Raw genomic sequence first — 27,956 nt, forward strand, 5'->3', positions numbered from 1 at the left:
AAAACCACACAAAATCATTTGGTGATTTGGAAAAACTCTGCTTGACTGATCTTAACCATCAGTTTATTTGTGGGAAGTTATATAATTTCATTTTGTATTTTAAATTTAAAATAAATATTTAAATTTAATTAATTTAAATTATTAAATATTGTGGAAAACTATAAACACTATACAAACAAAAGATAAAATTAAGACCACTGAACAAAAATAAAAGTACTATCCCATTGCTTAGAAATAACTCCTAAAATTTTGGATTTTTTTAATCTTTCTCTATCCCTTTAATGCATCTAAACATATAAAGTTTTTCAATCAAATATTGTGTATTGATCTAGAGTCATAGCTTTTAGCAGGAAGGGTTCTATTAATGATTTTTTTCTTGTTTTACAAATTTAGAGACTGACCCAAGTGGATTAAATTACTTGCCAGTACTTGGCCATGATCATTTATCAAGTGAAGTGGTGGCAAGAGGAAACCTTAAGTTTTCTGATGATCTTGCTACAGTGTCACTGAATGCGAGTCACACTCTGATTTTTCAGATTGTTAGCAGGTTGCCATGCATACCAATGCCAGACTGTGAAGACAGAGGCAGCTTGCACACAGTGTGCCTAGTGGCTGATGCCAGCCACTTGCTTGGATCCCAGCCTCATGGTGCCCAAGAGTCAGGGCCTCCAAGTCAGAGCTGACCTGTTCAGGGTTGGGTCCCGAAGGCCTTGCTAAGGTCAGTAGCCTGTGAAGCAGTCTCTGAGTCAAGCACACCAAATGTGTCTGCTCAGCTGCCCAGAACAATAGGTACTGCTTTGCAGAAGGCAGTGGGATCAGGAAATAGGTTCTGAAGATTTGTGGGGAATGACAGGGAAGTAACTTGCCCTGAGGTCTTTGGAAACTTCTGGTTTCCAGACCAGCAGTCCAGAGGATTGTAACCAGGCCTTCCCATATCTGACCTCTAGTTCTCTGAAAATTAGCAAAACAACAGCATGGTGTTTCAGGACTTCACTGAACTTGGGCAGAATAACGTTTTCTTTTTCTCTCTTGTATTGAAGAATGTAAGTACAGTTGAGGTACTGAGGACTCAAGCCTGTGGTGAACTCAAGCCTATTGGTGGAGGGAGAGAGTGGGAAGGGAAAGAGAAGGAAGGGAGGAAAAGATTTTAACTCTTGAAACATTCTAAGACTTTTATCACTCAGTAGACCCTTTAAATGCAGTGTTTTGATCAAAACTGCTTACTTAATGGTCTAGGATGGAAGGCACCTAAGTGAAATACTCACAAATGAGGTGCATGCTGGTATAATCTTTTTCCATCCTTAGTCTTTGAAAGTCTACATTCTATGTGGAAGACTGATGTGGAAGAGTATTTTTAAGTGCCAATTTATTGCAGCAGTTGCTGAGTTTTAGAGGAACTCTCAATTAAATACACAGAAATTTCTGTGTATTATTTCTCCTCAGCTTAATATTAGAACTGAAAGCAATTTCCTAGGGCTGAGACAAATTCATTAGGTCAAATAATTTTACTGGGTTAACAAACTCATGTGATATATGATTATAGTCAAGTATTGTCCTATTGGGTTGTTATTGCATATGTGTTGTAGCTTTTACAAAATAAATCAAGTGGCAGTTTTACACATACGGATTATAATATAACCAGTGAAGCTGTATATTTAGAGCACTTGTAATACCAAAACAATGGAGTTGATATTTTCTTTTCATAGAATAAAGAATATGGTTGTGTCTTGTTTGTTTAAAAAAAGTGAAACTACTTTTGCAAAGCACTATAAAAGTAGTTTCAGCCATAGGTTCAGATGAAATGATACTCTTGAAAAAACGTGTAGCCTTGTAGATTTCATCCAATGCCAGGGTGCTATGTACTATATGCTGCTGCTGCTAAGTCGCTTCAGTCGTGTCCGACTCTGTGCGACCCTATGGACAGCAGCCCACCAGGCTCCTCTGTCCACAGGATTCTCTAGGCAAAAATACTGGAGTTGTTTGCTATTTCCTTCTCCAGTGTTCTATATAGAGAGCATAAATTAAATGTCAGTTTGCACTAGATTATAATCTAACTAATAGTTTTGTTGTTTTTTTCTCCCTCCAAGCTGGATTCATCTTCATTTGGATATGTGTTAAAGTCATGCAATTTATTTTATTCTGGAATTGATACATCTGAATAAATATACTCTCATTCAAGATAAACACTAGGAGATGACACTGATTCCAGTGATGGTGTTACTGCTCAAAAGTTTGTAACAACTGAGTTGTTTTTAGAGATTGATAACAATCTTTTAACCATTCTCATTGGTGACTGATCTTAATTCCTTGAAGCAGTCTCATTTTTAGAGTTAGCAAAAAGTTGTTTTGAGCCAGTTCTAGAGAATGATGGGAATGCTCGAACCAGGACATATAGGAAGAAGGGTCTGCATTTCTTGCTTGACTCAAACACCTTGATATTCCTTAGGAAGTATATGAAAGATGCTTGTGGAAAAGAACATTGTTAGAATAAGGATATAGGATGTCTAAAAATTTTTCTGTGACATTTTCTTTCGAACTGCAAATTAGAATATTTTAACCAGGATAGCATTTTTTTCCAAAGACAAGGTATTATTATAGTTGTAATTTGAACTAAATACATCCTAGAAGGACAGTATTGTGAAAGCAAAAACACAGTAACCATAAATCACTCTTAAGTAACAGGGGCATATAGTCTTATATTGCAGTGACTATAAAATGTCTATAAATGCACACAGTCTCCAGGAAAGACCTCTGTGTGCTGTAATGTGTACTTTTAACATACCGGAAGTATAATTGTACCTCATCTGCTGTGCAGCCAGTATGTACCAATAAATGAATGTTGTGCTGTGCTGTGCTTCGTCTCTCAGTTGTGTCTTTGCAGCTCCACGGACTGTAGCCTGCCAGGCTCCTCTGTCCATGGGGATTCTCCAGGCAAGAATACTGGAGTGGATTGCCATGCCCTCCTCCAGGGGATCTTCCCAACCCAGGGATCAAACCCAGGTCTTCCTCATTGTGGGCAGATTCTTTACCATCTGAGCCACCAGGGAAGCCCAAGAATGCTGGAGTGGGTAGCCTATCCCTACTCTAGGGGATCTTCCCAAACCGGGAATTGAACTGGGATCTCCTGCATTGCAGGTGGATTCTTTACCAGCTGAGCTACTGGGGCTATTCAGAAGAAATTTTTGGAATGGTTTATCTGAGTTGGGAATTTTAATAAGCATGTCTAAGAGGTTTCAATGGAAATGATCTTCTTCTCAAAATAGCTTTGCCCTGCAGCAACTTGAACATTCAAAACTACTGCATTAACTTTAAATCCATGTTACTTAAGGAGGAGCTTATAGCTCCTCCCCATTTATTCCAGAAAATAATGGTCTCTTCTCAATAGACTGTCACATGGATAAAGGTGGCTGAAAATAAAAATACAGGTTTATTTTGAAATGCAGCTCCAAGTGATGAGATCTACCTGAATAACTCCTGAGACAATCACTCTTGAAGGAGTTCACTCATTTGCTGCATCTTTATGTTCTGGTATATTTGTTAAATCAGGATAATATCACATAGTCACACCTCATAAATATTTGAACTTGCAATCAAGAAACTGCATATTCTCCCACAATTACTTAAAAGTTAAGAATACTTTTCTCTCTCCACCTACATACAACTCTATAATGATGTCCACATTTGCTTTCTCAAAGTTTCTGCTGTGACCACTGGCAGAAACAGCAGAGCAGACCAGATGGTCTGTTGATTTGAGTAGAGAAATTCTTTGGCCTTTATTTAACTCGGTAGTTCTACTCAATCTGCTCAGGAGAGTCTAATGAGAGAACATAAGGATGCTGCTGTTAAGATGGGGTACATTGGCACCATTTCTGCATTTCTTGCCTACCCTTGGCTGGGCATTGTTGTTAGTTCTCTTATCTTTATAAAACCATTAAATGAATCATTTAAACAATAAAATCATTTTTCCGCATGACATAATATTTTAAAAGATGGCTCTGTGTTTAAATCCTGTTACACATAGAAAGTTTGTGAGGACCAGAAATGGATTTATCTGTTAAAAGTTGATGAGAAGTTGACCATTTCCTTTGGCTTCAGAAATATTTTGGTGACCACTGTAGTTCTAATGCAGAAGGATTGCAGTGACTAAAAGTGAAGTCCTAAACAAATGCACACACTCTTTTTGGACCTGGATGTTTATATCAGAAGTTGCCATGGCAGGCATCTCTGAAAAGACCCTTGGTGAGCTCACCTCCTTCTAGTGTGGCCTGTGGTGAATCCACGGTAACCCCATCTTGTACGAGAAATGTTTTACGTCAAGTGCGGTTTTCTTCACGTTCAGTCCTATTGTCTAGAACGAAAGTTTGCTTTGGAAGATAATCCTAAATATCTGTTTAGTAAGATTGGTCGTCTCTGTTCATTAAGATTAGCAGTTGAGCCGTTTAGTAGTTCTTGTTCAGTAAGATTAGCAGACTCTGAATTGGAGAAAATAAAAATGAGTAAAGATTTGCCTGGAATTATTTGTTGGAATTTCAAATTACTGACTGCCTGAATGACTCCCTTCTTCTTTTTCTTTACTGTCAGTGATTATTTGTCAGTCTGTGGTATGAGAGTTGGTAGATGTAAACAATAGTACATTATTATGTCAATCCCAGTACTAAAAAATACCTCATTTATAGAAATATTAGAATTAAGCCAGTTTGGGGAATACAGTGTTCCAGTAAACTGAATTTTTTTTATTAACTGTAAGAAAACCCTTTTATATAGAAAAACTGTCTTGGACAAAGTAATTCACCTGAGCTAATAAATGCCTAGTAGCACATCTGAAGCAGAAAGGATGGGTATGGTGCTAGGCATCCATTATCTCAGGTGAATTAATAGTGCTGTTAATTAATCATTGGTAATTAAAAGCGAATAGAGCTCTGTTTTTAAGGATATCTTCACTTGACCCCCATTCTTGTTTATTAATTTGGCTAGGTTTAGAATTCTAGGTTCAAAATTATTTTACCCTCAAAACTTTGACTCAATCCTTTGTCTCTGAGCATTCAGTTTGGAAGATAAAAAGTGTGTTGCTAGCCTGAGTCATGTTTATTTTGTAAGAGTTTTTGTTTTGATTTGTTTATTGGTTTTTATTCTCCTTTCTGGAAGCTTTGCAGTTTTTCTCTTATTGTTGGGGTTATGATATTTCACTAAAATATGTTTAACAATTGTCTTAAAAACCCTACTATTCCTGCTCTGTACTTGGTAGGCTCATTTAATCTCAAGCTCACAGTCTTGTCTTTAGCTAAGAGAACATTGTGTGTTTCATTATTTTCTCTCTTCTGTTTTTCCCTTCTGGGCCCAAATTTTGCCAAGCATTATGTCAGCCTTGTGGTTTTCAGCTAGTTAACCTCTAACATCTTTGATCATCAATTGCATTATTATAAAGTGGAAATAATAATCCCCAGGAGGCCAGTACCCAAAATGGTAATTATTCTTTCTCCTTCAGATGCCTTGTTCCTCTAAGCTTACCGTTTTGATCAAGGCACTTGAAGCTAAATATAGATTTCTGGCTCTTAAAGTGATGTCTGGGCTGTTTTTATCATGAAGGTTATTGGACATGACTCTGGTCTTCCTCAAGGTAGCACTGGCTCATTTCCGAAGACTTCTCTGGATACTGTAGCTGTGTTACATGTCAACTACAGTGATCAGCACAGAGAAAAAAAGAGTCAAAGTAAATGTGGAAATGGGAGAATATTAAACAACAAGGTGACCCAGGTTGTTATAAGGTAGAAGTCTATACAAGGAAGCTGTGGGATCTACAGTATTTCCATATAGATTCAACTGATGAATAGCTGCTGGATTAATCTTCCCAGAAGAAGAACTCCAGTCATGTCACCACTCTTTAAAAATCTTTGTTGAATCTCCATTTCCTTACAGAGGTAGCATCAGATTCTTGAACTTAATTTTCAAGTTGTCCAAAACACTGGCTCCAGTTAAACTTTCCAATCTTATATCCTACTGTTCTCTACATATTCATTCATTCTAATTAAAATATATTATTCTGTTTCCCAAATCTATCCCATGCTGTTGCCTTTGCCTGCAGTTCTCCCTGCCTTCTATTTTTTCTAGTGAAATCCTTTGCTTTTAAGTTTCAACCCCAGAGCTTCTTCCTTTACAAAGCCTCCGGCAGTCTCTGTAACTGTTTCTCTGTATGGCCCCAAAGCACAGGATTTGTACATCTCTTATAGCACCTAACATACTGCACTGAAATGACTTAAGGTACAAACTGTATCTTCATCTGTAATTTACTGAGGTGCAATAATGTCTGCTTTGTAACCTGTGCTTGATAATTATGGTTGAATGCTTAAATGAGTGAATGCATTGCAGTCATGTTGCAGTGTAATGTTTTACATAGAGGGAAATAGACTTGGAGGTTTTTTGTTTTTGATGAAACTGGTGACCAAAATTTTGCCTTTTTGACTATTTTGATTAGAGCTCTTTTAAAATATCATTTATATGATCGCTTCTTGATTTTTATGAAAGCTATAAGCACTTTCTAATGACATAGGATGTGTCAAATTTTAGGATGTAGTTACTCAGCTTTCAGTTCTTCTCCTTTTAAAAGTCTTTATGAAGAAAAATGAAAATCAGATATAATACTGCTTGTGACTGAAAAATATTGTGCATTTTAATGAAATTTCTTATACCATCTAATTTGTTTTACCTGTGAACATACTTGTTACTTGGGATTGACTGATAAATCTGCTGAGAGTTGAGTTGTGTTTCAAAATGCATTCTGTCTTCTAACTTCTTTGCCACTGATGAAACTGAAGATATGAAATGTCTTTAAGTTGCAGCATTTCTGTAACTAAGTGCATGACTTTTATAAATGCACTAGAAGTTTCTTGATGGATACGAAGAAGAGGAGTAGGGCAAGACATTACACGGCAATTTGTTATGTGTGACTTATAATATTTGGGAAAAGAGCAGCTATAATTTTATGTCTTCAGTCAGCAGAGTGGCAATGATTTGTGGCAAGTCAACATATTCCTGTGCAGTTTTGCAATGATGACAGTACTTAAGAGAAAAATCCTTACTTAAGTCTTCTGAAAAGAACTTTTAAATTGTAGAGACTTACTTCTGATCATCTCCCTGATAAATATAGACAGTTTTTTTTTTCTTTCATGACATGAGTGTGTTTTCAAGTTTATATTAGTATTTTTTCCCCTTAAAAATGAAAAAAATATTTAAAGACTTTTTTTTTTTTTACCAATACCTCATTTTGCAGAGAAGGATAGATGCTCTGAGAGTTGGTAGAGGACCTGGGACCAAAATGATCAAGTCTTCCAACTTAATGCTAACAATATTAACAACAAAAAAACAATAGTAATGATAGCAGCTAATATGTATAATGCATATATTTTCATATACTCTCACTATAAGGAAAATGAAGCATTGAAAAATTAAGTACCTTGCTCAGGATCACACTATGAAGAGGTAGAGTTGGGGTTCAAGAGTAGGCCGTCTTCTTTTTAATCTCTCAGTATAACCCAGAAATGTGGTTATCTGTGGTCTCCCTTTTTAAATGAAACTCTTGAGTGAATTTAAGTGCTCTAAGAAAATAAGGATTAATCTTAAACCTAACATCACAACATTAGTATTAGCAATAGTTTTGTAAATGTCAGTTCATCTCATTACAGAGCATACCTGTCACAATTTATAGACAGAAAAAAAGAATCTGCCTGCAATGCAGGAGACCTGGGTTCAATCCCTGTGTTGGGAAGATCCCCTGGAGAAGAGAATGGCAACCTACTCCAGTATTCTTGCCTGGAGAAGTCTGTTGACAGAGGCTACAGTCCCTGGAGTCACAAAGAGTCAGACACCACTGAGTGACTAACACTTTCACTTTTATTACTAGGCTGACTAAAAATTTCTTATTTAAAATAAAAATATGATGGAAATTGAAATTGGGTTTAACCTTTCACAGTTTATAAGTTGAATTCAGTGTAATTCATTTTAGACTCTGGGTACTGATATAGAATTGATGATAATATGTAAATGCATATGAGGTCAGCTAATCCTGTATATTCACAGGGAAACAAAACAAGTATGATTTTCAGTAAAGAAGAAAATGTCCTCAAGTAAGAAAAGTTCTTCTTTGTGGAACTTACCTGGAATGTTTACAGCCAGAAAATCTACTAAGAAATTATGTCAATTTTAATGTAAAAATGAGTACAGTACCTTACAGCTTCAGACCATTTATTGTTTACCCTTTTACTATTTGTCCCACTCATTTTATATTTCTTATTTTTTTGTTTTCTGCCTTCTTTTGGACTAATGAATTTAAATACTTTGAAAATTATTCAACTATTTCACTCTATAAGCTTGTAGATTTACACTATTTTACTATAAGTGATGAAGATAAGTGGATTGATTTTGGAGACGTTCGCGAAGTACAAGTAGCAAAGTTGGTGATAGAATGGATATGAGGTGTGGATATGAGGCATATCCAGAATCACTCCCAAATTTCTGGCTGCTGAATGGATGGATGATGCCATTCACTGAGCTAGAAACACTGGAAGAGGACCAGATTTGCATGTTGGATAGTGATGTTAAGAGTTTGATTCAGAATTTTTGAGTTTGGGATGCATTTGAGGCCTCCAAGTGGAGATATCAAATAGCCAATAATTACATGAGTCTTGCTGCACAGAGATATCTGAGCAAGAGATGTGAGTTTGTGAGCATCTGCTTATATGGTGGTAATTGAAGTCTTTGGACTGAGTGAGCTGGCCAAATGAGAGTCAACAGAGAGATGCTAGCCAAGAATGTTCACATAATGAAGGGTAAATAGAAAGGAGGATGAAAAATGTTCATTTTACTTAGCTTCAAGGAGATCATTGGTAAAAGGACTGAATTAAGTCTCTCAGAGTGGAAACCTTAGATTGTATTTGGAGAAAGTTTGTTGGTAAAAGAAAAAAAAATATTTTAGCTGGAGAGAAATTTTAGTAGAGAAATCTGGTTGAGAAAAGGTTAAATACCCAGGAGAGAGAAAAGAGCATAAAGTAAGACTGCTAAGAAACTAGAGAGAAAGGGGGATGTATTAGTTCCCTATTGTTACGCTAACAAACTACAACAACACACTTTTATTATCTTACAGTTTCAGAAATCTGAAACCAACTCATTGAGCTAAAAGCAAGGTAACAGCCTTTTTGCTTCTGGAGACTCCGTTGACGTGCCTTTCCTAGCCTCTGGCTCTTGGTCCCACCTCACTGTGACCCCTGCTTCTGTTTTTACATCTTTCTCTGCTTCCATTAGCACATCATTTTCTTTGACTCGGACTTCATCCCCGCCTTCATCATAAAGGACCTTTGTGAATAATTTGAGACCATCTATATATTTCAGTATAATCTTCTCTTATCAAGATCTTTAAATTAATCACATTTGCAAAGCCCTTTTTACCATCTAAGCTAATATATTCACAGCTACAGATTCTAGGAATTAGGACATGGACTTTTTTTTTTTTTTGATGGAGACACATTTTTCAGTTTTATCATTTTGCTTTTTTTTTTCCAAGTTTTAATTTCTACTTTTATTTTTATTAAGTGATTTTTCTTTCTATTTTGCTGAGATTTAACTTAATAATGTTTTCTAAATTTTGGATGCTAGTGAATTTATTTTCATTCTTGTTTGTTAATATATATTTAAGGCTATGAAGCATAGTATGAGAATTATGCTGGCAGTATAAGATGTGATTTATAGTGTTTTCATTAAATTCATTATTAATAGTAGTAGTATTACTATATGGATATTCTTCAATTTCAATTTTTATTTTTTCTTTGGAGAGTTACATGAGGAATCTTAAAATTTTTACTAACCCCATATTTTCTTTGTAATTTTTCATTTTATTATATTGTGGTCAGAAACTGTTGTCTGTCATCCTTCCACTATTAGAATTTATTGGGGTTTTATCTGTGACCTAAAATGTGACTGAGTATTTTTTTAACCATTTTCTTAAAGAGAAGTTACATTCTCAATTAACCTTAGAATTCAATATGTAGCAGTTAAACCCATTTTATTACTTACATCAAACTATAGTTTTCATATTTATATCTACTTTTTAATACACCCCTTCATCATAGTTTGAGAGGCTTGGATAATAGTCTGTTGATAGTGTGTTTCTGATGTTCTTTATGTCTCCTATATGGATGTGTATTATATGACACCTAGACATTCATAATCGGTATATATTTTTTATTGTGAATCACATCTTTTAACATTAAAGTTGTCTTCCTTGCTTGTTTAGTGCTTTTCTGTCCTGAGTTCAATCTTGCATGATACTGACCACTGCGTTCTTTCCCTCCCTCCCTCTGTTCTTTCTCTAACCCTCCTTCCCTCCTTTTTTTTCCCTTTCTTACCCCCGTGCCACTCTCCCACATTGTTTTCAAACTTTCTCAGTCACTTGATTATGGAAGTCTCTTTCCCACAGAGTAGAGTGGAATCTGCTTTATGATTCAAATGGAAAGTTTGTTCCCTTTCAGTAGGTGAGTTTGGCTCTCTGACATTTATTGAGATAACATAAAATTTTGGTGTTACTACTGTTATACTATTTATTATGTTTTAAAATTTATAGGTTTTGAAGAAAATTTACTGTGTGTTCTGCCTTCTTAGCATTGAGTTCTTTTAATTAGAAAGGTTTACATTTCTGTTATCATTATGACTATATATGGAAACCCTTAAACCTCTTATTTCTTTAAGCATTATCTATTAATCCCCTCTAAGAAGCAATAATAAAATTAATATTTTTCTTTTTCCTCCTCCCTTTTCTACCCGCTGGCTTTAGCATTATAAAATAATTTAAATTATCCTGTGATTTATCAGTTTTAAATAATAGCTTTTGATCTCAGTAACATTTCCATGTTTTTCCTCCTTCAGCTTTTATCTTTCCATGTTTGTTTTATCGTTTCTGCATTTTTTAAGGTTTATATTACTTTTATTATAGCAACATAATTACATAGGGATTTAGTCCCATAATTAGCTTTGGTATTTATTATAGTCCTTTTCCTCTGAATTTTCCAGCTGTCTCTCAGATGATTGCAATTTATCTTCTAGTAAATTCTTCAAGAAGGTTCCATGGGAACAAGATTTTATGTGCTTTCACATGTTCAAAACTTTTGAATATTGTCTGTTGTCTTTATAATCAATGAGTTTCACTAGATTTAAAAATCTCGTTTCTGTTTTTCTTTCCCCAAGTATTTCATGGACTTTTACTTCATCCAGTGGAGTAACTAGAAGGCACTGAGGTCCAGTGAAACTTGTTGAATGTTATCATGGAGAAATACTGCAACAGATGGATTTCCCCCTTATGAGCCACTAGGGCTTTTTTGCCTTGATGTCCGAAGCATTCTCTAAATTTCAAGTCCAATAAAGTAGGATATTTTACTGTTGGCTATTAAAATGACTTTCTTTGTGGCTATGTACCCTTTGGTAGGTATTTTATTTTTTAAGCATTAAAATAGCATTTCAGCTTTATTAATAATAAATTTGGAATAGGGAAATCAGTTTATACCATAAGCAAAACTAGAACTTTCTATTCGTTTCCCAGCTACCCACTCACTTTTCATACAAAATAAACCTTGACTCCCGCATCTAAGTGAAATGGGTCTGCAGAATCTTTTGGTGAGCGATGGGGTACCAGTGGCCAGCCTCAGACCTCGTCAGGTCTGAAAATAAGACTACTGTAAGTTGGAAGTAACATTTCAGCGAGTGGTATAACCTAGGTTCAATTACAGCTACATTTGTCATGTAAGAGCAAAGAGTTCAATGTCCATTTATTGGTCAGAGTGGTAGGCAAGATGGAGCTGAATGTTTGAGTTAAATTTATCTAGTCTTTTTTTTTTTTTTTTAACTCATTGTTACCTTTTGGTAACTCACTCATTTTTATCTAGGGGAAAGAAAGACTTGCAGAAGAGAATGCCAGGATTCACTAAGTATAATAAAATACACATCCTTCAAAAGAAATACAAAGAATGAAGTGATAATTGTCATCCTTTTCCTAGTCTTATTTGATATTTCTCTGCTGTTACACTGCAACTAAAGCTTTCACACCTCTCAATACAGACTTCTACATTCTGCATTTTATAGCTAGGAAATGCGCTAATGAATTTTTACAAAATATCACATATATTCACTATTGTTCCAAATGTATTGCTAAATACCTATTAAACTATATACAAATGATCAATGAACATTACACAAGTAGCTTCATTCTCCATGTTGAGAGAGTAGACCAACCCACTAGACAATTCTATTCTTATTTTCAGACAGCAGAGCTCTTATTATATTGTTTTTCCCTGAAGTACACTAAGATGTTTTATCTTACAATCATATCTAAGCAGAAGCTAGCATTTAGAAAGTATGAAGATGTCCCTCTCTCAACAGATATGGAACAAGCCTTTATTGGAATGTTGAACTCTCATTTCAGAGCAAGATAGTATATGGCCATCAGAGCCTACTGAGAGGAAAATACTTAAATTCTTTTAGAAGTAAACTTTGTGTAGAAGTTTCTGATGTGCCCCTTTAATAAATCTCTTTTTTAAAATTAAAATACAGTTGATTTACAATGTTGTGTTAGTTTCAGGTGTACAGCAAAGTGATTCAGCTATACGTAAATAAATATAAATTGTATATCTATATATTTTTCAGATTTCAGTATGTATTTTATTTATTATAATTTACTATATTATTAAATTATTAAATGTTATAAATATTATTAATTATTATTAAATTATTTATTATAATTTATTATATCTTATGGTTTTTAAAATATATTTACTTATTTCCAATATTTTGATTTTCTTCTGGGGAGATTGTACAGATTTCGTTTCCTTGTCTTTAGTTCTCTGTTTCTGTGCTGTGCTTAGTCGCTTCAGTCATGTTTGACTCTTTGGGACATGGACTTGGCGACCCCATGGACTATAGCCTGCCAGGCTCCTCTGTCCGTGGGGATTCTCCAGGCGAGAAAACTGGAGTGGGTTGCCATGCCCTCCTCCAGGGGATCTTCCCAACCCAGGGATCCAGTGCATGTCTCCCGCATTGCAGGAGCATTCTTTACTGTCTGAGCCTCTAGTGCTTCTTAAATTTAAAGCAGTTTTTTTTTTTTTCCTCTCTTTGGTTGCAGTTTTTGTATTTGTCATCTATTTATCCTGACTTTGATGTCACCATAGATTTCAATACATAGCAATTAAATCTCTTGAGCTCTGTCAGTTGATGTTTCATCTCCTCTTGTTGTCTTGGTGTTTCTTCCTTATACTTTTAATTGTCTACTTTGTGTGCAAACAGATATGATTTTGCTTCATTAATTATTTTTTAATTTTTGGTTTAATGTGTGATCTTAAATTTTATCTGCTCTTTGCCAGTACTTTTCTTGCAAGTAGTCCTCATCTGCCATTTGTTTTTCCTGTGCCTTTTCTTCTTTCTTCCCATTCATAGTATGTTTATACAGATTTGAGGATGTGTCTGTTTTAATATTCATCTACAAGCCCTGGGTTTTTGTTGGAACATATTTTTGAGAGGTTCAGGAGGAAGACAGCCACAGTTTAAGTACTAAGTTAAAAAGACTTTCCCTTTTCTGTGATTGAATATTTTTTTCAGTCTTTAATTCTTCTAAGCTAAGGGATTTGGGAATATGTGATGTTTTTCTTAATATAATGACTTCCCACCGCTACAGAGGTATGGTGTTCCTGCAAAAATTGATTTCTTACCTCCTTTGGTTTCTGTTACTTTTTAAAGGGATTTTTGTGCCTATGTTCATGGGAGACATTGATGAGAAATCGAATAGTAGTATGATGCCAGTCTGATTTTCCTACATTGCAGGTAAACAAAAATTTCTCTCAGAAAGTGTTAGGAATTTTTTTTCTCTTTGAAGTTGTCACATTTCCCACCATTTTTTGAGCATGATTCCTTTTTCGTTCATATTAGCCATCTGGGGCACTTTTAGTTTAAAACTTGTAACCTTATTCAGCTAAGGGAGCTTCTCTTCTGGCTTTTCTTATTGCTCATACTTTCTTTTTTAAAACTCTTTCTGTAACATATTCTATGTGTGTTGATCTTTTTAGATTGTTTCTCCATGATTTCTTTTTCTTTTCATTTCTTTGACTTTTTCCTTCACTTTATAGAAGACACTTTCTCAACTTTATCTTCTATATTGTTTTCTAGTTTCTAGCTTTTTTTGTTATAATAATGTTTGAGAGTTCTAGTTGCCTCATCTTCTGCATTCCTTTTCTCTTACTTTCTCTAAATATACTGTAAACCTAAGTTCTCTAGACCTGCCTTCACCATCTTTTCCCTTATACACAAATTCTGGCTGTAATTTCTTGTGTTCTTACCAGTCTAATCTCAATGACTTCTAGCTTTCAGAAATTCTTTTAATTTATGGTATGCTGAAGGTACCTTTCTTGTATCCCAGCATGGTAAAAAAAAAAAAAAAAAGAAATGACATATTTCCTTTTAGCAAGGAAAGTCTCTCTCATTTTTCTTCTCTTCTTCCTTCTTCTTGTCATTTTAAGGTTTTAGAGGCATGAAGAAAGTTAGTGTTTGTTTTCTATCTACTTTCCTTCTCCATTTTTCTTACGAGAACCTTAAAGTATATGAAATTTGAATAGTGTAGATAAGACATTTATCTTTTTATATTCTATGCTTTTTAAAATTATAATTTATGTTGAAAGCTCATATACAGGGAAAATATAGTTTTATTTATATTTGTTAACGTTTTTACTATTTGATCCTGTATTTCTCCTCCTTGTCATCTTTTAAATCTTAGTTTCTATCTTGATAATTTCCATTTCTCTCTGGGACTCATTTAGGACTAATTTCTCTCTCTTTTTCTTCCTTCTAGTCACCATTCCACAGTTTGTCTTCCACACTAAGATAAAGGTCACATCTTATCAAATACTGCTACCTTTGAGGATGAAAGTCAAACTTCTCAGTGTGACATAGAATGACCATTCTTGGCTGGCCCATGCTTTTCCAGATTCATCTTTGTATGTGTTTCCATTATCTGGAATTACTTTCATTCTTGAATATTTTGTCCACTTGTGGAACTTGACTGCTTGCTCATGGTGAAATTAATGTCTTTCTCTTTTATGGTTCCAGAACTTTATATATACTTGGTTAAACAACTTAACACATTGTTATAATTATTTTTATGTGTCCATCTACCCTCCTGTAGACAGCACAGTACATTATGCCTTCTTGGTCGGCAGCCAGAATGCTCCTAGAAAACTGTGTCATCTGGAGAAAGAATACCTAGGCACTTTTAAAAATACTTGAATGACCTGTAGATTAGTAATGTTTATCATCACTAGTCTCATAAGTCATTCAGTAATTTCTTTACAGAAAGAAACTTTCTATCAGAGTTTTAATCAGTAAGAAAGTCCAGATATTTTTGATGGAAGGAAAGAGCTGTCAAGGTGGAGGAGGCAAAGTAAGATAGAGGAAGATCCGATCAGATCCACCAAGTATAAAGAATGATGCTATGTTATATACCTGGGGAAGCAAAGGGTATTTGAGTAAGATGAACTGATAGGATTAGAAGTACTGAGTTTGTATCTAAAGATCTAGACTACTTATTGCTGTTAACTGCTATGGAGAATCCTAGGGACGGGGGAGCCTGGTGGGCTGCCGTCTATGGGGTCGCACAGAGTCGGGCACGACTGAAGCGACTTAGCAGCAGCAGCAGCAGCTATAACGAAATATTTTAAGATTTTTCTGAATCCACTGTTCTTAGGACAACAGTTAAAGTTAGTGACAGCACTGCTGACCACTGACAGAACTATGCGTGCTCAGTTGCTCAGTCATGTCCAGCTCTTTGTGACCGCATGGACTGTAGCCCGTCAGGCTCCTCTGTCCATGGAATTTTCCAGACAGTACTGGAGTGGGTTGCCTCCTTCAGGGGATTTCTTCCTCCAGGGGATCTTTCCAATCTAGGAATCGAACTCACTTCTCTGTTGCGTCTCCTGCATTGGCAGGCAGATTCTTTACCACGAGCCACCTGGGAAGCCCAGAACTATGTCAGTTAGCAAAAGAATATCCGTATGGTCCTGTGAAGAAGACTGTGTGCTTTTGTTCTGAATAAATCATAAGGCTAGCTATTGTTAAGACGAGAAAGGAAGCTTGTCCGCCGTGTGACCAGAGTGAGTCGTCATTCCACATTGACTGTAATAGAATGCCTACTATGCACAGAGAGCAGTCTGCTGGCTGTTCTGGGAGCAGCACAGGAAAGGAAATCCTGGGTCCCACCCTTAAGGATTATATTTTCCTTGGGCAAATAACTAAGGCCTATAAAAGGATTTATTAGTTATCAAAGCAATTATTAGTATGTACAGAAAAAGGCATGGGAAAGGGAAAAGTTTAAGCCCCCCAAAAAGTATAGAACAAGAAATGATATAATTTAGATGCAGGGAATGACTTCTTGGAGGGGCCAATTTTGATCTGCGTCTTTGAGGGAGTTAATGAATATGGAGGGGCAATTAGCTACCCTACTGGGTAGCATAATGGCACGATATTCCGGGACACGGTGAAGGGGGGAAACAAGTTTTGTTTTGTGTGAGACAGGAGATTGGTCGATGGGTCCCCTAAAGAAGTATCTGTAGGATTTAGTAAATAGGAAGCATTTATTGCAGCATTTTCCCCTATGTATAAAGCCACTCGAGTAGACAGAGTGCTGGTCAAAGGGAAGTTAGACATGTCCCTGGGGCTTCACTCGTGGCTTAATGGTAAAGAATCTGTCTGCCAATGCAGGAGCCTCAGGAGGTGTGAGTTTGATACCTGGGTCGGGAAGATCCCCTGGAGAAGAAAATGGCAAACCACTCCAGTATTCTTGCCTGGAGAATCCCAGGGACAGATGAGCCTGGCGGGCTACAGTCCATCGGGATGCAAAGAGTTAGGCATGTCTTGGCAGCTAAACAGCAACAACAAAGACACGTCCCTACTTTCAAGGAGCCTACATTCTAAATAATGTAGAATGTTAGGAAAAAAAAAAAAAGAATGTTAGGAAACAGTAGCTGAAGCTTGACTAAACTAGGGTAAAGAGTCTGGGAAAGATGGATGTGGCTTGAATCTGTAAAATGGGAATAAATAATGCCTGCTTTATAGAGCATTCTCTACCTCTCAATTCTAAGGTAACTTGTGCAAAAAAAAAAAAGAGAGAGAGAGATGCTTGAATGATGCATCACCGGTGAAACTTTCAGAAGAGGTGGGCTGGTTTGAGGCCTTGAAAGGTTTTAGAGAGGCCTTTTGGGTTTAAGAGAGAGAACATTATGATATAAAGAGGTAGAATTTGAACATGCTTAAGTGAGTTCCAAGAAGCTTTCGTTGATGTTGAGTGGAAAGAGAGGCTTGAAAGGCAGGCTTGAAACCTAGAGGGTGACTGGTGCTTATGCCACATCCCTTCTGCCTGGATCCCACCTTGTATCCTACTTTGACCAAGTGTTTACATGTTCCCATGTGTCAGCTCCTCTGCTACACAGGTATCAGGGGTTATCAAGTCTGAACTCCCAATAGCAAATAGCATCATACTTTATGCATACTAAAGCCTCCCCCCCCATGTGTATTTATTAAGTGAGTTAGTAAAATGAATGCTTAGGTACGTTTCTCCAGGCAAGAAAAAGAGTGGTATGAAGATGACATTTTATGCTAATTATACATCAAATTATATAGTGCAATGTGGGAGAGAATATTGTAGAGTAAAAGAGTGGTGTCTTGGAGAGGGCCAGATGTAGTTTTCACCTTGACTGGTGGACTTACGTACTTTGTGAATTTGGGTAAGTTTTTGCAATATGTACTTATATCTGAGACCATTTTTAGCCATCTGCTCTTCTGTCCTTAGTTTCTTCATCTACTGAATAGCTAGTGCCTACTGCATAGAGTGGGCTTCCCTGGTGACTCAGACAGTAGAGAGTCTGCCTGCAATGCAGGAGACCCGGGTTCAATCTCTGGGTCAAGAAGATCCCCTGAAGGAAGGCATGGCAACCCACTCCAGTATTCTTGCCTAGAGAATTCTATGGACAGAGGAGCCTGGCAGGCTACAGCCCATAGGGTTGCAAAGAGTCTGACACAGCTGAGTGACTAACCACACACGTGACCTTATAAAGTTGTGAGAATTCAATGAAAACTAGCTAAATGCCTGGCTCATATTGGGTGCTCCCTTATATATTATTATCATCATAGTGTTTATTATTATATATTATTTTTTGTTAGTCTTAATTCGCATTGAAACTTTGATATACGTATTTTGAGTGACAAAATTCACTCTTGTTCTAACAAAGTACTGAGCAAAGAACAAAATAATATACAGTGCTATTCTATAATATTTCATTGTATACCATACTGGATTTTTTGCAACCCTGTTATATCAACATTTAATTTTGGAAACCACGATCTGTGACACAGTCTAAGGAGAAGGTATCTCTGGCCCAGTCCTTTGCAGGAGCAGTTCAAGGAATACTTTGCAACACCTGCCTTGGACTCTTCCAGATCCTACACAGAATTGATATCCTTGACCCTCATAGCAATCCCCAAATTGTTGGCCTTAGCTTTCTATTCCCATTTAGCAGCAGCTGAATAAATTAAGGCTTAGGTGACAAGGTTAGTGAGTATGCAAACCATTCATAATAGTGATAAAAAGCACAGGCTAAAGTTAAAGTTTGAATCAGTGGCTACAATAACTAGGACATAAGATAAAGGACAGTCACTGGGAACACTTGGAAAGGATCGCTGAACAGTGGACTCCTCCTGTGTTATTAAGCGCACGTGTCGTCTCATTAGTCTTTTTAGCCTGGTGACTGTGAAAAATGTATGTGAGTTTTTTTCAAAAGATCTTTTTGGAAACATGGAGTCACAAAACGCCACATTTCACTCTTCATGGTTTTCACTGAAAATTTGTAAACTTTAATTTTCAAGAGTTCCAAAGAGATGACCTATTGTATTTCAGCAGTTTGTTGTCTCTTGAAAGTTTTTTAAGAGCAGGTATGTTGCACTGCAGTGAATATAGAGCCTGGATGATGTTTTGACTTGGAGGACTCATTTTAGTGTTTAAAAAGTTTGTGTGATGTAAAACAGCATCTCTGACTCTCCGTTCGCCAAGACTTCAAAACTTGCAGTCAGCTTTGAGAAGCTCCCTCTGTGTCTCCATCAGTTATCAAGTTCTGCATATTCTTGTCTTCTAAACACTTTTCAGAGCAAATGTCATTTCTTCCTTGAAGCCTGTCATGATGGTGCACCCCTGGTCCTTGGCATTTAGTCACAATGAGACTCAGTCCATTACCGAATGTAATTTTTTTTTGTTTGGTTCACCTCTTTTTTAAAATTTTTTAAGTATTTTTTTAAATCGCTTTTTTATTTTTTAAATTATGAAAATATGATGACAGATTTACAGAGACTTGGAAAATACAGAATAAAGTTACATATGTGATTTTTCATTTAAAAAATGAGTGTCTATTCCACTACGAAGCAGTGACCATACCTTACTTATCAGGATGTGCCTACCACCTAACTCACTGCCTAGCACATAGTAGGTACTTTGCCTGAAGATTTAGTGGAATGAATTACTTTGATTATGGTCGAAATGTTTTTGAGACCAGAGATAACGCTTCTTTGTAATATTCAAAGACTAAATTGAGAAGAGTAGAAAGAAAAATTATGGATAGTAATCTTCAAACTATGTAGTTACAGTGGGCTTTGTTATTGTGTGCCTGCCAAAAAAATGACTCAAGGTTAAACCAAAATCTTTTCTTTCACAAATGGTGACTTCCCTCTCAATATTAGTAGAATTTTTGTTGGTAGTTTTATTTTAAAAGACAACAATATTGATGAACCTATTTGAAGGGAAGGAAAGGAGACACAGATGTAGAGAATGGACTTGTGGACATAGTCCCTCTCAGGAGGGAGGGGATATATATATATAATTATGGCCTATTTGCATTGTTGTATGGCAGAAACCAACTCAACCTTGCAAAATTTTTTTTAAAAAATAAAGAAAAAAAAGACCATGATAAACCTAGTAGGATAGGAATCAAATGAATGCCCCAAAATTAGATGACTGTGACTTTTTTATTAAGTGAATTCCCCCTACCCCTAACTACGATTGTGAGCCATCTGTGTAGGATTTGAAATTCAAAGTAGGGAACCCTAGAGTTTGTGGTGTCTTTTTCTTTTGAGGAGTATGAGATCACCATGCATATGAAACACACCCATGTGAACCCTGCCCAGTAGCAGCTAGACAATGAAATGGAAAGTTTGTGCCTGAGTTGCTGAGAATCTTCCATTTTGCCTTGTTTCTACAGCAACCACTTTGTGATCTAGTGATGAGGAGCTCCTCTCATGCTAAACACAGTGCGTCACACCCTGTGTCCTGCTTGAAGGGCATTGAGTAGGTGCTTGTTAAGGAGTCAGTCCAGAAGAGATTTTATAATTACAAAAACTAGATTAGTTTTAATATTGTAATACTTTTTTTGTCATTTTTGAGTGTTTCTCTTCCTCTTCATTTAGACTTTATTGAAAATTTGCTCATTAACCAGAAATGGGTCCATTCTCCAACCCTCAAAAATACTGAAATACAATTTTTAGTTATTATAAGACAAAAGTCAAAATGCTTGTTAAAATTTTGAGAATGCTTTAAGGATGATTATTGTTTAAATGCTTTGAATTAAGTGAAATTTGCTCAGTTACACAGATCTGTGCTTTTAAAAAACATTAGCATTTCCAATTCATATGTTGTAGCTTAATGCCCCATTTATATTTAACATTATTATTTAGGTTGATTCTTAAGGTTGTATTTAACAGGAATATTTAAGTATGTAACTTCAAGGGTAGCTGAAAAGTTCATAACAAAAAATTTTAGCTGCTTAGAAGATGAAATGCTCAAGTATATATTAAAATCCTTTTATTATAACTTGTAAATGAACACTTTTGGACCGATTCTAGCTTCAGCATTATTTTTTTTTGTGACTCACATAACATGTTTCAATCGACCCATTTATCACTTTTATGAGTAGCATAAGTAAATTTAGTGCATCTGCATATTTATACACTTTAAATAGACCAATGTAAACAGTTTCTTATCTGCCATATGTTGAAATGTTTTAGTAAAGTAAAGACATAACTGCCTAGTCAACAAAGAATGGCATTGAATTGCACTGTTTTGGAAAAAAAAGTTAAGTGAACTAGATGGCTGTTAATCTGGTTCTTTAAATATCATAAACAAAAGTATCAGAATGTGTTTCCAAGGACAAAGGCGGAGTTTTCTGGGCTTTGATTGGTCGCTGCCTTGTCCTGTCCCACAGCCATCCTTACTTGGCTTTGGGTAGATTGGAATCACATAAGCAGAGTGACATTTATTACTTTCCTAGTTGTTTCTTTGCACTGAGCTCCGAGATTCCCAAGGAGAAACTATAAAAGATTTCTTTCATTTCGTCCATGATCTACGGGAGGGGATCCCTCTGAGAAGAGCAGGCATGAGTTTGAGTGCAAGAAGAGTCACTCTGCCTGCAATAACGCCCATAGTTCTCCAGAAAAGGGTATGTGACTTCTGCTTTTTTCTTTTCTTCTTCTTGCTTTTTTTTTTCTTCCTGTTCCTGTGTTTATTAGTGTGTTGGTCACTTTTGTTACCTATCCTGAGAGGGGCTAGAATTCATTGAGGCTATAGGTGATTAAAGGACAGATTATTTAAATTAGACTAAGGGGGAAAAAAAGCAGGGCCAGTACATCTCTGTTGTTAAAAAGCTCCATGTGAAAGCAGTTTGGTCTCAATTTCAGGGCATTGTGATTTAGAGACTGTATTGAAGCTTTTTCTTTCTTTTTTTCTCCTTCTACTGTAACTTCAGGCCTCTTTGCTTTTAGTTCAATAGGCAATCTGCTAGCTATTATGTTTCATATTTGTTTACTAAGGAGCAGCTTCTTTGTTTCACTATAATTCATAATATATCCATCTTCACTGTTGAATGGACTGTGTAATTGTTTTACTATTTAAACATATGGCACCAGTTTATCAGCCTCCAGTTTTCTACCCATTTCTATTGAGTTTCTGCTTTCTTGCTTAAGAAAAACTTTCCATTGAATTACCCTGTGAAAAGGCTTTCTGTTAATTATTAATGCAATCAATCCTTTGCGTGAAAATATTTTGTCTATTAGTTTTTTTGTAAAGTTTATTCCTTTGTCTCCCTCGCTGCATTGTACTTCATAAGGTAATAAACACACCACATAACGTAGCATTTAAGTAAAGCTGAATATACTAAACTTCTCTTGTAAATGCACCAAATAAGAAGCATGTATTGAAATCCTTAAAGAATCAAATCTGTTCTATAAAAAAAGAAAGCACCAAAACACATTTTGGCACTGTAATTTTTGAATGATTCTGGTGACTCTAGAAACTGTAATGTTATTTCCATACTTACTATCAGTGTATTTCATTAAGTCCGATGTCATGGTTTAATTTATTTGAAAATGACAAATCTTACAATTAGAGTTTTGTTTTTTTTTTTTTTAAGAAGTGTCTCTTTTTATTGTTCTTAATTTATTTTCTTATCCAGTTGACTACTTATACACCAGGGACATCTTACTTGGCAGTGAAATAGTATATGATAATTTTGCCAGCGTTTGTTCTTATCTTTCTTGATGTCTTTCTCTCATCTTGAGCAAATTTAATTAAAAATATTTTGCTTTGAGCTGGAATCTTTATTTTGATTTAGACTTAGTAGTATATTAATAATGACTATGTAGATTTCCTGAGTCACTGGGGATGTGAAAAGATATAATAGCATATATCACATCTATGTCCTTATGTTTGGGTTCTTCTTTATCCAGTTAATATTGCAGTTTGGATTAACCAAGAAACTTTCAAAGTGTGGTATTTTTTGCATGACATGTTGGTATGGTGGAAAGCCTGCCACGTGAATTCTCCATTTCCTAGCTGTATGACCTTGGACAAGTCACTTAAACTTGGCATCATTACCTCCTCACCTATAATATAATTGTTGAGAGATTTTCGTTAAATGCTCTCTTCAGTCTTATTTGTGTCTATAATTTTGTGAATCAAGTATTTGGATTTTTATAACTATAATAAAATATTTAAACCATTTCTTATTTTCTTAGTGTATAAAATGTTAGAAAAAGATGCTGTCATCTTCAAGTATTTGGAGCAGTTAGTCTAGGGGAAATTGGTGTGAGTAAATAACATCCAGCTCTGATTGGTAAGTAGCAAAACAAGATTACTGTGATTATAATTAATATTAAGTCTGAGCTGCCAATGGATATATCATTGTGATTTCTCTTAGTCTTTTATAATAAGCTTCTAGTCAGGTTTCTATTATAATAATTACATAAGTCAAAATTCCCTTTGCCCAAGTCCATGTTATTCCTTTCCTGTGAGTACACATATTAGATGTTCATATAATTTAGCACATCATTTGCTGAAAATATGTAATACTATTTCTTTCTCCCAACATTTTAATCCCCAGAGGACCCATTGTCTGTAAGATTGTTCTGAAAATCTTAGTGTTAATCTTATTTTAGGAACTGGGTGTTTTTCTGACTAAAAAACATCTATCTGTTCTGGTCACACCATGCCTTTTTTTTCCCTAAGATAGGAAATTACTACGTACTTGTAATTAACTTGTCGTTTTCTATATGCACCATAATATAAGATGATACAAATTAATACAAGCATTTCTCAAAGTATTTGGGGGACAGCTCTTCCTTTTCCAAAGGACGTAGGTGTTTTTTCCACAGGTTTGGCATAGAATTTGCTCATCCTGAATGAGTAGTGCTTGCGAAATAATTTGCCAACTGGAATCCTAATCATTTCAAAGGCTGAGGACATTTCTGAAAATGCCTGACAGTGCTAAGGAGTAAGTTTCTTATCAGCAAGTGCATATGATTTAACTGGGTATAAGATCTCCTGAAATGGATTGAGAACTTGAACTTTAACATGACTCGTTACATGGTATGGGTCTTTTTTGTAGCAGATCAAATGTAGTTTGATCTTTGAGGAATAGGGTATTTGTGTGGATTCTCTATGAAGTAAATTGGCAAGAGCATTTTACTTTCTCTAATTCTATTAGGATCTGATTTCCTTGATTCTAGTTAGTAGTTAGTCAAGGTTCCAGTGAAGAAAGTTTCATCATCTCTCTCAGAAATGATCACATCCTCATCAAGTGTACTGAGTGAATTCTTTACCTCAGAGCATTTTTCTCAGATCACTACTAGGTTATGCCTTTTTTGTTCAGATGAGAAGACTGAGTCTCTTGGGTGTTGAGTGACTTATTAGGCAAGGTCACTCAGAAGGTCAATGGCAAAGCTACAAATAGAATCTAGGTCTTGTGACTTCCAGTGTGCTTCTCTTATTAGATATGTGTTACCTCCTGAATTAATATGTTAATGAAATTGCCTTATGGTGTGTTTAATTGCCATTCAGCTTCTAGTCTGAAATTAGCTCAGACAAATCCTTTCATCTTCCTCTGCACCTCCACCAACTCCCATATGCTCTAGTGTAGAAAACATTTTATTCAGAAAGCAATTGTGAGCAACAAAATGAGTGTGTGTGTGTGTGCATGCACATGCGTGTGCGTGTGTGTGTGAAAGAAAGACGGAGGGAGAGGAGAATGGAGAGAATGAGAGAGAGAGAGATGGAAAGGCAATTGTACCCAGCGCTGTAATTGGGTTCATTACATCAAGAAACTATTTTAAGGTCCCAGAGAGTTAACAAAAGACTGAAGCATTATAAGGCTTACACTAAGTGCAATATAAAATTCACATTCTTTTTATAGAAAGACTGCAGGGTCAGAAGGCCAGATGTCCATATTTTGATTCTGTGGGTAGGAAGGGTTCTACCTCAATCAGATTAAAATCGTTTTGCAAACTATGTTTCCAAGCATTTCTACATTCTTTATCCATACTACAATTACAAGAAACTTTAAAAGGCACACAAAATTCTAACATGTCTTCCAAAATCTCAGAGAAATAAGAGATACTTTTTAGAATATATTTTTCATAAGTTTCAAATCATTTTGAAAATCCAAAATTCATGAGTATAATATGGAGCAAGGCCATTTACTAAACGATCCAGTTCCCTGATTATACAAGAGAATAGTTTGTTATATTCATTTCTCTCCTCATACAATTAGAATTATTGCTCTGAATTTCTAAAAACAGTTTTATAAAGAATGAAAGAATATAGATCTTCATGTCACTATTTTGCCCAGAAACTTATAAATGAAATCAGTCCAGGCATACGTAGCACTCACTGTGCTTCAGGACCTGGATCTATAGGGGTCTCCCCAGCTTCATGTGAAACTTCCACTCCAGCGCATGGTTTTTCTCCTTGTGCTCCAAACGGGGTGTGCTGTTTGTCCCTCTGTACTTCTGCACCCTGGCTTGTGCTCCAGGGCCTGTAGACAACTCCAGGATCCTCCTGTTTGTTTTCCCAAAGGCTATTGGCTGTGTCCCAGCTCAGGCTGTAGTACCATCCTGAAGCCTTCTAAGACTCATTCTCATCACATCTGTCTTGATGATGTCTTGGCTCAGGTGTCAGTGGCTGTACCTTTATTACTTATTCCTCAATTCAGTAATGCCTGCTCGGTGACATCAGTTTCGTTATTACCTTTTATGATATTTAAGTTTTATTATCTTATCCTTAGATATCTTAAACTTTCTGACTTTTCATATTTGACTCTCAGTTTTCTTTGTGGACCTCGTGTATCTTTTATATATCTTGCTCTATTTGGTTTTCAAAATTTGGTGTATTTTGTTTCATAACTAAATTTTACACTTTTAAGGAAAAGACTCTTTAAATAAAGTGCTTTGTCAGTTGCAGGCTGAATTTAATTTCATGTAACCAGAAAATTCAAATGACAGTGTATTAAACAGGGGAGAAATTCATTTTTCTTTCTCTTTACAAGAAGAATTGGTCCAAAGCTAACATAGCCTTCCTGCAATGTCCTCAGGCCCCTTGTTTTCTATTGTGCCATCCTTAGTGTTGGTCCCTTTTTCTTTTATGGAAAGACAATTGCAAATTGCTAGTCATCCAGCTCACATTCCTAGCATTCAAAATGGGAGGAACCAAGGGTATACAGGCTACTTGTGTCAGGTATTAACGGGCCACCAGGGAATAACCAGGAGCTTCTGCTCACCACTTACTGACCAGGATCGTGTCATGTGGTCTGGATCCAAGGGAAGCCTGGCAATGTAGGCCTTGAACTCCACACGCTGCCCTTCTCATCAGAGTCAGGAGATAGGGAGGATGGTTCTTTGTGGGCAACTAGCTGTCAAGTGCCTCCTACATATAAGGCATGCAGAAAATGTTTGTTCCTTAGATTTTGATTATTGTCATGCCAGCTACAAGATATGGTTATGCTTTTTGAACAAAAATATTTTATTGCTTGATTGGAGACAGTAAAAGGCTAGTAAGTGGGGAGAGAGCAGATTTCCTGAGAAGGGGAGTCTACTGGAGATCACAGAGGGTAACTTGACTTTAGGTGGCTGACTTGCTTGAAAGGTGGTCTTGAAGTGGTAGTGAGTACTGTTTTTGCTGATTTGCCTGGAGTTCTCATTCCCGCTAAACCTTAATCTTTCTTCTGTCCTTTTAATTTTTATACAGGGTAACACAGTTGCATATTCACCCAGCACAGGTACCACATAGATGAATGGGTTTTGTGTTTTCACAGACCGTTTCTTTTCCCTAAAAGTGCACTTGTAGGAAGTGTGATAGAGCGGAGAGTCTACTTTAGAGTCAGGAAACCCTGAGTTTGAACTCAGCTCTGTCACTGATCAGTGTTGTGACTTTAGGTGTCTTCTGTTTAAACCTTTCTAACAGTCAGTTTCTCTGTCTTGGGAATGATGGTGCTTCCTCACGGAACAGTTGTGAGGATTAAATAGGATAAATATTTAAAAGTACTTGACATGTAGTAGAAGCTCAACAAATGTGAATTTCTCCCCCCGCCCCTCATCTGGCATGTTTTACTAGTTTCATAAACAGTTTAAAATCTGCCTATTAAAAATGGTGTGTGTGGGGGGGCTCTATTCTGTTAAGTAGGTATCCAAAAATTTTCTTGTAACAAATGAATCAACCATTGATACAGTGTCTTTGATACAGTGCAGCCAGGGAACAAAAGACAATATGTCTCTCAAATTCTTGTTCCCTCTGCTCACTTTCTGAATGAGGACTCTAATTTGAATTAAAAAAATTAATCTAACTATTATATGCTGATAAATATTTTTTTTTTTAAATCTGGGAACATATATTTAAATATAATAAGACAGATATTTAGATAACTTCTCCTTTCAATCTCCTAGGGAATATCCATCAGGGACTTCTGGGTTATATATAATATTTGAAGGAGGTACCGTTGTACCTAGTGTTAAGACATTGTCTCAGTAGACAGAGGGGATATTACTGGAGTGTCAGCTGTACGCTGATAGGGGCTGTGTCATTTTTGATCATCACTAGACTCAAGTGCCCAGCACAGGGAATGTACAAAGCTGAGATATAATTCCTATTCATTGAATAAACACATTTTTAAAAAAAGGAAATTGGGCTTTTTTGATGCTGACCTGTTATTGGCATTTCGTTCTTTGCGTTTGTCTTTCTGTAGCACTCCTTTCCTTTTCCCTGCGTTCCATACCTTGTGGTGAGAAGACATGCACTCAGGACCCATTTTATCTGGTCTACCCTGCTTTTCCATGAGCTCTGTTTCACCTCAATCCCCCACCCCACCCCACCCCCAGCTTGTTGCCCTGGGCAGTTTTGAGCACTCCCTTCCATCCACATACACCAATAGAAATAAAAGCAGCTATACTCTGTTCAGCACTAATTACACGGTCTCTTTAATCCTCTTGAGAACCCTAAAGGATTGGTGGGTAAACCCAGTCTGGGATGAGAAAAGTGAGGCTTGGAGAAGTTAACCAAAGCACAGTACTAATGAACGATG

The 27,956-nt window shown here is 36.2% G+C and overlaps 1 protein-coding gene across 3 annotated transcripts in view; it reads left to right on the top strand.

Annotated features, from left to right (window-relative positions):
• The window catches only part of GRB14 (growth factor receptor bound protein 14), a 124,815-nt gene that overhangs the window by 33,019 nt on the left and 63,840 nt on the right, over nt 1-27,956 (top strand). For 2 of the 3 annotated variants that reach the window (XM_081581257.1, XM_081581256.1), the window contains exon 1: nt 21,355-21,551. The exons of the other annotated variant lie outside the window; for it this stretch is intronic. In XM_081581257.1, coding sequence (XP_081437383.1) covers nt 21,489-21,551 — 63 coding nt within the window. In that variant the 5' untranslated portion in view covers nt 21,355-21,488. Of the gene's footprint in view, nt 1-21,354; nt 21,552-27,956 lie in introns of those variants that run through there. 3 annotated transcript variants of the gene reach the window in all.

The sequence above is a fragment of the Giraffa tippelskirchi genome, chromosome 3 (genome assembly GCF_054371585.1).
Source record: "Giraffa tippelskirchi isolate mGirTip1 chromosome 3, T2T-mGirTip1v1.2.pri, whole genome shotgun sequence".
Taxonomy (NCBI): domain Eukaryota; kingdom Metazoa; phylum Chordata; class Mammalia; order Artiodactyla; family Giraffidae; genus Giraffa; species Giraffa tippelskirchi.